The sequence below is a fragment of the Aethalodelphis obliquidens genome, unplaced genomic scaffold, assembly GCF_003676395.1.
Source record: "Aethalodelphis obliquidens isolate GAN/ISIS:26980383/991018 unplaced genomic scaffold, ASM367639v1 scaffold32, whole genome shotgun sequence".
NCBI lineage: Eukaryota > Metazoa > Chordata > Mammalia > Artiodactyla > Delphinidae > Aethalodelphis > Aethalodelphis obliquidens.
Window position 1 is genome coordinate 9,331,955 of NW_020837976.1, and position 12,516 is coordinate 9,344,470.

At 38.7% G+C, this 12,516-nt stretch overlaps 1 protein-coding gene across 1 annotated transcript in view; it reads right to left on the reverse strand.

The window, feature by feature from the left end:
- LOC113631244 (desmocollin-1-like) overlaps positions 1-11,934 on the reverse strand; it is a 23,417-nt gene extending 11,483 nt beyond the window's left edge. The window contains 4 exon segments of the mRNA XM_027127536.1: positions 445-589; positions 6,300-6,508; positions 8,054-8,138; positions 11,135-11,934. Coding sequence (XP_026983337.1) covers positions 445-589; positions 6,300-6,508; positions 8,054-8,138; positions 11,135-11,197 — 502 coding nt within the window. The 5' untranslated portion in view covers positions 11,198-11,934.
- Positions 11,935-12,516: the final 582 nt, after the last annotated feature.

Below are 12,516 nucleotides of genomic sequence, written 5' to 3' on the forward strand. Positions count from 1 at the left end.
ACAAAAAAAAAAAAAAAAAAAGAAATGCATACGTTGTTATAAGCCAGATCAGCATTTCCATACCATAATCTATTTCTGGGTCCTTGAAAATGTATTGCGACTTTATAAAGATTCAAATGCTCTATTGCTTTATAAATACATCTGGGACACATATGTACATGATCAAAATAGAAAATATAAACAGCCTTTGTCTGTCATTGTGGATTAATCTAACAAAGCTAGTAACTTTGTGTATCAGTTAGCTGCTTTCTACATGTGCCTAGAAAATGAGCACAAAAAGGTTTGCCTTTGAAGAGCCTATGATCTTATAAGGCTACAAAGTTTTATGTAGAATATCCATGAAAGTCAAGCATTTAAAAATGTTTTGCGTAACTGTGCCTAAAACATTAATGAAGAATTCAACTGAAGCAAAATTGTCATGTTTTTCCTAAGATGTGAACTTACCGGTTTGGCAATTCTCAGGCACACTAAAGACAGTCACTTTGTCTTCAAAATATGGGGCATTATCGTTATCATCTTCAACTTTGAATAGTAAGGGGAGTGTGTACTCAGGTGCATAACCGTCCACAGTAGTTGCATAGGCGTAGATCTGAAAGGTAGACAAACACCATCAGCTAATTCTTGAATAACAAATTAGGCAAAAATTAAACCTAGCGGTTGGGGAAATATGTAATATTTAAAAAAATCATTGGCAAAGGCCTATGTAACTAAGAACTTATGCAACAGAGAGACAACACAGCAGCACAGACTATGCCTGCCCTATGGCTTCAATCCTTTCTCATTATTCTCTCACCAAGTACCATGCACTCCAGCTGAAGGAGGCTACTCTGTTCCCTGAATTAACTGCATACAGTTCTGCTTGCTAGAATGCATGTAGACTTCCCCTAGTCATGCTAATAACAAGTATTTTTTTCTAAAGTTTATACAAAATATGATTCTAGTTATTTTTAGATTTATATACACATATAAATATCAACTATTTCTGGGTGACTCGATTGTGTTCTTTTCTCTACCTGTATCTTCTCATTTTTCTATCAGTAACATGTATTTCTTGTGTAGTAAAAATGCTAATAAAATCGTATATATATATATATATATATATATATATATATTCCAAACTCTATCTCAAAATGATATATCTTGGTCCCAAATGTGAGAATTTAATGCCCTTTTTCTTTAAATACAATCAAAATATTTCTGAAGTTTTCTGGTAAATGGTTGAGTTAAACAGATTTTCTTCACTGACAGGAACAACTAAACCTGCCCAAAGTGAAGTCTGTGTTAACTCAGTTCTTCACCACAACTAGCCTTCCTGATTTCCCTACCTTAACCATTTTCTAAAATGAACCAGGATTAAAGTCTCAGGTATCTAACTCTTCCCCCTCTTTAGCCTTATATTAGTCAGTTGCCAGGTTCTAGAGATTACCGCATTTCTGCGTCTCTGTCATTCACTTCTCTTTTCTATTCTCAATGCCATTATCCTCATGTGACTCCAAATGTATCCTATCAACTTTCATATTGTATCCTACACACATGTCCTACCAACTTTCCTACAGTTGTCCTAACTGACCTTCTCCAAACTATGTAGCCCTCAGGAGTCAGATTCATTTCCACAAAGCACAATTTTAATCATGATATTAGCTAATCAGACTTTTCAGTGATCTTCCTATCATCTACCAGAGTAACACAAAATCCTCACTGTTGTGTGGAAAGGAAACATTTCATCTTCACATGCTAACCTGGAGGGGAAGAAATTTCCACTCCAATCTCTAGGACAGAAGGTTTTGAAATAACCATTCATGTTCTCTCTGTTCCCTTTTTCACTTTTCCCCAAACAACCTCCAGCTGGGCTTTTTCAGTAATAAAACTTATACTTTGATTTCTGTCAGTCTGATCCCTGTATCTTAATAAATTCTGCACTCAGGGATACAGGAGTGTATTGTCACCACTTCACCACCACCACCATCACCACTACCACCACACTATTCAGCCTTCCTATCAATCTCTCCCTCTCCCCTCATATTTGATGTAATTTTTTCTTTCTTTAACTGCTGTCATTTTGAGAGTTTTGGCTAGAGAAAACTATGTGATTGTTTTATGTCCCTATTAGTTTCCAATTGTCCTCAGGGGTGAAGCCTGAGACTTAGGATAGCTGTGTGACTGAAGCACCTAACACAGTGCCTTACATTGGGTAATTCACCAATAAATAGCTTGTTGCATTCAATTCCATCCATCTTTTTTTCCTTAGGAAAATAAACCACCCCTTAAGTTTGCCCTTTGTAAAAACTGTTGTAAACATTCTATGGGACCACTTGTAATGAATTCTTCTACTTCATCACGTTGGTATTAAAACATCTCCCTATCTAACCTAAGTCCATCCTGCTGTAATTTACACTAGTTTTTGCTAGTTTTTCTCTTCAATGGAAATGATCATCTACTTCTCGCTGTATAATCACTTGTAGTTTAAAATAGGTCCTGATGCTCAACTACAAATAAATATCATTATTCCACATTCCACTGATTTTCAGATGTAGTGATTTTGTTTCTGGTACTATTTCAGGTACTAGTTTGATTTTTTACTATTAATGTGCTGAGCATCTCCAAAATAAATAGAAATTCAAATAATTATTGTAAAGACGTTTTAAACTAGAAATGCAGCCGAACTTTAAACCACAGCCTGGATCACTAGGAGAATCCAGTAATATTCATATGATAAAGGAACTAATTATAAATATTTTCATAATTAGTCACTAAAGCAGCAGTTTCAGAAAGCTCAGTACAACTAATGGTTTTGCAGTCTAGTTCCCATTATTCTATATGAAAAGCAATAATAATATATTTAAATATTGTTACAATACCTATAAATAGAATACTATACTTTAGTAGAATTAGTCATATTTTTAGCTAAGTTAGAAGAGTATTATTTAAATTTCTTATGTCTACTATTGTGATATTTCCCCCTTGAATTCTTCTGTAGCTTGAAGAACCTCATCTCTTTTAGCCCTTTTGCCCTATAATTTGCCTTTATCTCTGTAATTGTTCTCATCTTTGGGAATGTGTAAACAGTTGTCAACAGAAGTTGGGGCTTGAATTTACCCTTGTAGAGAGGGGTATTGAGTGTAGACTGGGCAGAGGAAGGGAGAGAGCAGTGACACCAAAGCTGAGTGTGTACAGAATGTAACTAGCAACATGAATTTAAAGACAATGGATAGACTTGTGTGTCTGGAAAAGAAATCATATGTTACAAGATAGTAAGGCTCTGGCTGGATAGGTAAGAAGGGACCAGATTGAGCTGATTTTTCCCTATAAACTTATGAAAGGTACAGACTCTCCTCAAAATTCAAAGAGGAAGAGTGTTTGCAGCTGCTTTCTTTCATAAAATAACTTGGAATTACTGAAGAAAATTCACTTCTTATACAACTCTTCTTTAAAAAACTTGCAAAAGGGCCTTATATAAATCCCTAAAAGACTAGATGCATTGAATGGTTTAAAACAAATTCCTTCAACTGCAATAATGGTGTGACTCATCCAGAAAAATCTTTACCCGCCAAAATTAAACAATACAACATGGGGCAATAGAGCAAATGGGAGCACAGTAATGATATGTATTGAATTAGACCCTGTTCCCAATAATCAAGGAAATCTAATTATTTCGAACAACAATAATTTATTAACACTTAACTTTCAAATAGGTTAGATAAAAGCAAAGAATTGGAAAATCCCATCAAAAGCCCCAGTCTTGAGGACAAAATTCTGGAATATGTGCATTATTTGATCTCTGCCATTGGAATATTTTTAGAGAGCTTTACTGTTTATATGGTGATTTTGCCAGCATTATGGCATTTAATGATCACAACAGCTCTGAGGTAGATAAGACAACAATTCGCAGCCCATAACACAAAGAAAACAGATTCTTGAAGTTGTGACTTGTCCAAGACTAAAAGCAAAATTGGCAGATACTGAAGACCCACTAATTTCCAGAGAAATAAGCTTTCCAGTAAAAAACAGTAAATGAAACTGATCTGATAGAAAAGCAAAGACATACTATTTTGATTTTAACCTCTACGTTGACAGAGAAGGCTTCTATTCCACATTGTCTCAAGAGATTTTACAACTTGCACCATGTTTACATCTGGTTGTTATACTTTATGAATTTTGTTGATTTGCAGTTGGTGTTTCTTAATGTCAATTCAATCTTAAGCATGTTAATGGAAACTAGAGAAACACAAGTAATTCTGAAGGAAAATTACTCAAAAGGCCAACTTTGAGCAAAAATTCCAAACTATTTTATTCCTTTGTCCTTTAAAAGACGTCAAAAAATTGTGAAGTAACTTTTTAATTTTGTTTTATTTTATTTTATTTTAGGCCACACCGTATAGCTCTTGGGATCTTAGTTCCCTGACCATATATATCCCCTCAGCAGCGAAAGTGCAGTGTCCTAACCACTGGACCGCCAGGGAATTCCCAGTAGCTTATTTAAATTATAAACTATTCTCTTTCCCTTCCCTCTTGCAATGATCTTAATAAGAAGCCAAAAGAGACAGCAGATTGACCAGTGAGAAGCAGCTAAAGACCTCAAAAATCCATAAACAGTATGTTATCAGCAGAATAAGAAATGAAGTGTACATCACAACGTACAGAGCAGGCAGCTTTCTATTTCTCCACAAGAATGACTGCTAGTGTTAGAGCTTTTCTTCCTATGAAGAAGCTATAAAAGCAGCAGAGAACTTATATATTTACATGCGCTTGTATGTAAATATACATATTTATCAATTATTTATTTGGCTTTTTGATAAAAAGGTCAAAATGTTTCAAGTGAAGAAATATAGCATTGCTTATCATTCTAGATACTATGATTTTCACATACATAGTAACGTGAAGAAAATAAGTAACGATTGTATATAACAATATCATGGATAATGCCCAATTTCTGTTTTTCATAAGTTCTGTTTTTTATCAATAAGACACACACACACACACACGCACACGCACACACACACACACACACACACACACGGAGTAAGAACCAGTTTCACCTATTTCCTGATTTAATCACTTGTCACTTAACCAACCAGAACTTTATAGGGTTTTGGTGAAAGATGCTATCTTGAGAAATGTTGACCCGCCTAAAAAGAGATAATCCACTTACAAATATTAAAGAATTGATTTTATTCCACATGAAGTGGGATGATGAAAATTTGTTAAAATACTAGCTACTGTGCAAAGCACTTGTATACCTATATAAAGACATACAGGGGGGCTTCCCTGGTGGCGCAGTGGTTGAGAGTCCGCCTGCCAATGCAGGGGACACGGGTTCGTGCCCCCGGTCCGGGAAGATCCCACATGCCGCGGAGCGGCTGGGCCCTTGAGCCATGGCCGCTGAGCCTGCGCGTCCGGAGCCTGTGCTCCGCAACGGGAGAGGCCACAACAGTGAGAGGCCCGCGTACCACAAAAAAAAAAAAAAAAAAAAAAAAGACACACAGGTCAGCGTGTGTTCCAGCATATTTTATTTTATGTGATATGGAGACTCTTTACAATTTGGACATAAAATAATATTTTGTAAGCCTTATTCTAAATGTATAACAAATGTAAAATACATGTAATATGTAAGCATATTCTAAATTTGATGAAGACTTCTTGTAATCAAAACAAATTTAGCTGGGAAACTCTCTTATAAATCGAATCCCTTATTAATAAATCATCTCATAAGACCAGATTCACTGTGCAGAGTTTGCTTAAAGTGAGATTTATGTGAATTCCAGTAACCTTCTCCCTTCCCACTCTCTGGTTACCACCACTCACTGCAAGAAGACGAGCTTAGAGTCAGAACATTCAAACCAATCCGGTGGACTGGCCCTACTGCATTCTCTGAAGAGAGGGACCTCATAGAATGTTCTATTAAGATGGGAATAAACTGTAGATGGTCTCATCTCCTCTTTAAAGAGAGACTCAAATCCATAGTTACTTGGGAGAAAGCCACGCAGGGTGGAGCACCACATCTCCAGCCAGAATCAATCTTCACTGACCCACCTTGCCTTGTTCTGCAGGTAGGTCCCTCTTATTGCCACACCTGAAAACATCTGATATTCTGACTTTGCTCCCTGGCTACTGCGTTGCTCATTTTTACACCAGTTGTAAATAGCCCTATTATTCCTTAAAACCGTCTAGTCTTTATGTATGTTAATTATAAGTGGAATAGACAAACAAGTGAGCATTCAAGAGCAGTAATTTTAGCACAGAAGGAAACAGATGAGATGAAGGGCTCTTGTGAGCAGATTATTGTGCTTAAGTCTTGCCTAATATACCTTCCTTCCTCCTGCTTCCAGTACAATTTCTATCTCCTTCTGTTCCTGTCTCTGAGTGTCTGAAAGCAAAATGGAAAAATTCTTCTTTTCAGAAGACAAAATGAGGTTATGTGCTGTGTAAGTGGAGCCGTCTTCTAGAATGCTGAAGTCAGGACCGCTTGACTGAATTAGGCTGGCCGACCAGAGACACTCCTTCAGATTCACTGCAGGGAAGAAATGTCACTGTAATTTGTAAAGTGAAACAAGAATAGAACAAGTTTTACAGGAATGACAACCTCCAGTTAGTGCATGAGAAGCAAAAAGGGGGAGGTTACGCTTGGAATGCGTGGAATAATTACTATTCTAACTTAGAGGCCATGAAAATTAAGTAATTAAACTGATGGAGTCACCGTTTCCACTGCTTTCATCATTTAAATATTTTTAATGTCACTGGATTTATTGTTTCCACTTTAACTCGTGTATATGTACAAATGTGTTGTTTTCTATTATGTGTAGTAAACTGTATGATGTCAGATTTTGAAATTGTTTGCGATAATCTGTGATAGTTAAAACTATCTTGCAAAAAATAAGAAAACTGGTCTATACTTAAGTAATATTTCTCAGTAATACTGCAAGTACTAATTCCATAAAACCTTTTGGAGGCTTAATAAACCCCAAGCTTAATAATGCTTAGTGGTTGTATCAAAATATTTCCTTTACTGATTCATATTTAATATATTTACCATATTTACTATGTGTCTTTAGAGTATAGACTGTGTACCATTTAAGTGCTTTTAAAAGATACAAGGAGGGGCTTCCCTGGTGGCACAGTGGTTGAGAGTCTGTCTGCCAATGCAGGGGACACAGGTTCGAGCCCTGGTCTGGGAGGATCCCACATGCCCAGTTGACATGCCCACATGTCAACTGGGCCCGTGAGCCACAACTACTGAGCCTGCGCGTCTGGAGCCTGTGCTCCGCAACGAGAGGCCGCGACAGTGAGAGGCCCGCACACCACGATGAAGAGTGGCCCCCGCTCGCCACAACTGGAGAAAGCCCTCACACAGAAACGAAGACCCAACACAGCCAAAAATAATAATTTAAAAAAAAAAAAAGAAAAAAGATATAAGGGATTAATTCAAAACCTCAAAGCACTGGGCAAAGTATATAGAAGTATACCACTTCTGTATACAAGGTGTGTTTTTCTTGATGTAAACTTAAGGCTAATGAAAAACACTGATGAAAGGAATGTTACCCCTGGACTCAGAACAACCAACCCATGCCTCAGGTATGGCTGTGATAGTAAGACTACTTAAATTTTTATTTGACTTTCTGAAGCTATTCTATGAAATAGATCACATAAATTCTTGATGGTTACTTGGTCATTGTAATCAAACTCAAGCATAAATTTTATTTTGGGACATTTCAATTTTGACACATCTGTTTTATATGTAATCAATTAAAGAATGTTGGAAGCAGATCAGTCATAGGAAACTAAAACATGTTTCTGGTTTTGGTGCCTCTCTTTCTTTGTACTAAACTAAGATAATTTAGTCCTCTGATGCTTGCTAATTTTTCTGGCAAGAAAAGTGTACAGCTAACTTGGTACTTTGTTTCTAACCACTACCAAAAAAACAAGTAGTTTATCTTTCATTTCATGTCGAATTTTAATGCAAGTAGCTACCATATGGCTTTTATCCCAAACTTTACAAGAGCAGCTGGAAGCTAAATGTAGTAGTTAAAACTACGAAATTCGTAACATGGTTTCTCACCTTTGCCTACAAGTGCTTCAGCCTGAAGATGAGAAGGAACTTGAAGAGAAATAGTCTGACAGGCACTGCAAAATAATATTAAAACCTCAAAAGAAGGGAAAAAATCAGGAATTACATTTGATCACAAACTTTCGCATTACAGTTTTGTCTTATTGATAAAAGTATTGTCAATTCAGAAACAAATTAATCTTCCAATCCCTCAATATTTTTTGTATTCATTTTAAAAGGAAACAGCAAAAAAGTGGCTTTAGGGACACAACAGTCATTTTGTATCAATGAAAAAATTAAAATGAATAGAGTTCTTAGAACCAGAATTCTATTGCATCCTTTCAAGAAAATGTGTTACAAACCATTGACTCTATATAAAGTTTATCATCTCTAAGACCATTTGTAAATGTCATTCTGATTTCTTAGCATGAAGAAAGTACTTAACTCTGGAATACAATAATCGCATATTTGTACACAAATCATCATTTTCACAGCCCCAAGCAATTTGACCTGTAGTTAAATCGAGAAAATATTCGAGGATATTTTTAACCGCCTGAAGACCAATGTCCATAAATATTCACTGATCTCAAATTACTCCTTAGACTGTCTTTGCATAAACTTCAAAGTCTAAATGATATCATTCACAAAACTAGTCTAAAAAGAAATACATTTCAAAATTTAGAGAGTAGACTTCAACAGGGTAAAGATTTTTTTTTTTTTTTTGCTGTACGCGGGCCTCTCACTGTTGTGATCTCTCCCGCTGCGGAGCACAGGCTCCGGACACGCAGGCTTAGCGGCCATGGCTCACGGGCCCAGCCGCTCCGTGGTATGCGGGATCTTCCCGGACCGGGGCACGAACCCGTGTCCCATGCATCGGCAGGCAGACTCTCAACCACTGTGCCACCAGGGAAGCCCCAGGGTAAAGATTTTTAATTAAATTCAAGACACAAATATTGCTTTAAAAAGCTAGATACCTAACTCAAGGAAAGAAGACAGAGACTATCTGGAAAATAAGAGAAAAGCTATCAGTTTAAAAGTGAATGTAAGTTCAAAACCTATTTTACTTATTTTTCTTGGCATTTTCTGTTTATTTGCTTCTCCTACTGTTTTTCCAAATGACAGTTTCGTTATTATTTAAATATAAAACAGAGCTAGGACAGGGCTTCCTTGGTGGCGCAGTGGTTAAGAATACGCCTGCCAATGCAGGGGACACAGGTTCGAGCTCTGGTCCAGGAAGATCCCACATGCCGCGGAGCAACTAAGCTTGTGTGCCACAACTACTGAGCCTGTGCTCTAGAACCCGAGAGCCACAACTACTGAGCCCACGTGCCACAACTACTGAAGCCCACGTGCCTAGAGCCTGTGTCCGCAACAAGAGAAGCCACCGCAATGAGAAGCCCGCGCACCGCAGCAAAGACTAGCCCCCACTCGCCACAACTAGGGAAAGCCCGCGTGCAGCAACGAAGACCCAATGCAACCAAAAATAAATACATAAAATAAATAAATTAAAAAAAGAAAAGATTAAGAAAAAAACCCGTCTTGACCAATACAGATACTAATTAAGATGCAATTAAAAAAATAGAGCTAGAACAGATAGGTCAATTTTATAACCAATTTTTCTCTGAGGACATATTTCTAGAGTTATGGGACCCACTATTTGGGAGAAGGAAAGAAAACCATCAGCCATATTGTGGATGTATATTTCTTTTCTAACTCAACCCAAGTTTATTGGCTATATGGTGTCAGCCTATTTAAACAGTCTGTAATTTTACAATAACTCAGGCAGATAATACTAAAAACTGGAATTTAAAAAGTTGCATTTGTGTTCCGCTTTAAGTAACCACTTTTTTAAAAATGAGTCTTGGGCTTCCCTGGTGGCACAGTGGTTGAGAGTCTGCCTGCCAATGCAGGGGACGCGGGTTCGTGCCCTGGTCCAGGAAGATCCCACATGCCGTGGAGCAGCTAGGCCCGTGAGCCATGGCCACTGAGCCTGTGCTCCGCAATGGGAGAGGCCACAACAGTGAGAGGCCCGCGTACCGCAAAAAAAAAAAAAAAGAAAAAGAAAATAAAAAATGAGTCTTATTTCTTGACTTATAATATTTTTATTCCTTTTTTTAAAAATAATGATTACTTGTTTTTATTATAAATTTATTTATTTTTGGCTGCATTGGGTCTTCGTTGCTGCACGCGGGCTTTCTCTAGTTGTGGCTAGCGGGGGCTACTCTTTGTTGCGGTGTGCAGGCTTCTCATTGCGGTGGCTTCTCTCGTTGCAGACCACAGGCTCTAGGCACACAGGCTTCAGTAGTTGTGGCTTGTGAGCTCTAGAGCACAGGCTCAGTAGTTGTGGTGCACGGGCTTGGTTGCTCCGCAGCACGTGGGATCATCCTGGACCAGGGTTTGAACCCATGTCCCCTGCATTGGCAGGCGGATTCTTAACCACTGCGCCACCAGGGAAGTCCCAATGTTTTCATTCTTAATACCAGGGAATGAAGTACGCAGTTACAAAGTTATTAAAAACCTAAGTGGAAGCCAAGTTTCTGTATTTTTTCAAGACTGTCACATTTTTCTTTATTTTTTTTTTTTCAAGTTAAACACCTTGCTTGAACTAAGAGCTCTGCCCTTCTTTTAGCCCTTCCTGGGTAAAATTAAGAAAGTCCTGGATATTTCACCTCTCCACCCAGAATCCTCTTCTAGCAGCTTCCTCTTCTAGCAGCTCAGTGGAACTAAGTATGTTAAATAAGTACAGCTTATTTACTAGTAGCAAAAGCAAACCTCAGAACTTCCTGGGTCAAATGGCTGAGGAGTGAATTCATTCCATCACTCCTTAGAAAAACACCACAGCAAGACTGAACAGGGGATTCCCTTGAAAAACTAACAGGTTGGCAGTGGAAACTTGAAGAGCAAACAAAACACCTGCCATCCCAGGTCACAAGTCTCTCAACTCTTCCTTGAATTTTTCTCAGATCTGTTTTTGTTCTCCCAGTCTGCCTTCTCTGCCTTCCACTACCACTCTATTCTCTTTCAAGCCCAGACTAAAGGAGGGAAATGCACAGTAACATGCTTGAACTCCCTAATCCTTTGCTTGTTACTCACCAGAAAAGAGAAAAGGAGCTGCTTAGAGAATATGCTCTCTGGGGCAGTGGAGGCCACAGCCATCAGAAGCAGTCCCAATGGTCACGGGTGGTGGCTGGATAACAGGGAAGCTTGGGATGCACAGGGTGGCGTCAGCAGATTCCCGACAGCTGGCACTTGTACAGGATATTCTGCTGCCACCTTGACGTGGATGAGCTTGATTTGGAGAAGAGTCAGGAGGCAAGTGATAAAAATGACAGGAGGAGGAGCCCCAGAACAATTGCTTTCCTCCTATTCTCAGGTCAGTCCTCCTCCTTCAATTCAATTACCTCGGAATGGAAAGAGGTTTTCCTAGAAGTGGGGAGGGTGGGGTACCACTAGCTCTTCCTCACAGCTTTCAAAATTTCTACTGCCACTTGACACATAGGCAGAAGCAACAGGGAGCACCCTCAATCCTCAGCCTTCCTCCCTCTCCCCCCATGTTAATGCTCTGAAGTCCTCCCTGGCTATTACCCACTCCCATGTCCTCCCCTCCTTCTTGGCCTTGTTAACCTGTGTTGGCCCTGGGTACAAACATAGATTGTGTGTGCACAAACTCCACTCAAAGAAGTGATGCCTCCTCAGCTGCCATTGGCAAATCGGGAATACACAGCCTGCAGTCACATCTATCAGAAGTTATCTCCCCATCTAAGCATTTTGGTGTAGTCTGTCACACCTAGCACTGCAGTTCTGCCCGAGGTCTGGCGCTCTGGTCCACAGCAGCAACTTCACAGATGTGTTGTGTCTACTCCTTATTATTGTCTGCATGCTGTGGTTTGATTCTCTAGATGTCACAGGAATTTCCTACAGTGCATATTGAAGTTATACAAGTAAGTGAATAAAGAAATATCTGGGGGCTTCCCTGATGGCGCAGTGGTTGAGAGTCCGCCTGCCAATGCAGGGGACGTGGGTTCGTGCCCCGGTCCGGGAAGATCTCACATGCTGTGGAGCGGCTGGGCCCATGAGCTGCAAAAAAAAGAGGCCAAAAAGAGGCCAAAACCGAAAAAAAAAAAAAAAAAAAAGAAATAGCTGGGATATAATTTTCTTATTGCAGTCCTTAAAATTTTTTAAATTCAGTTTACTTAAACTAAAAAAGGAAAAACCCAGTTCACCCATTTCTCCCACCATTTCCCATCCCCTGCTTCTTCTTTTAAACCACCAATCTATTCTCTGTATCTTTGAGCTTGGCTTTTTATTTATTTATTTTTTCTTAGATTCCACATGTGAGTGAGATCATGGGTATTTCAGCTATTTTTATAGCTGAATAATATTCCATTGCATATATATACCATAGTTTCTTCATCCATTCATTCACTGATGGGCACTTAGGTTGATTCCATATCTTGGTTATTGTAAATAATGCT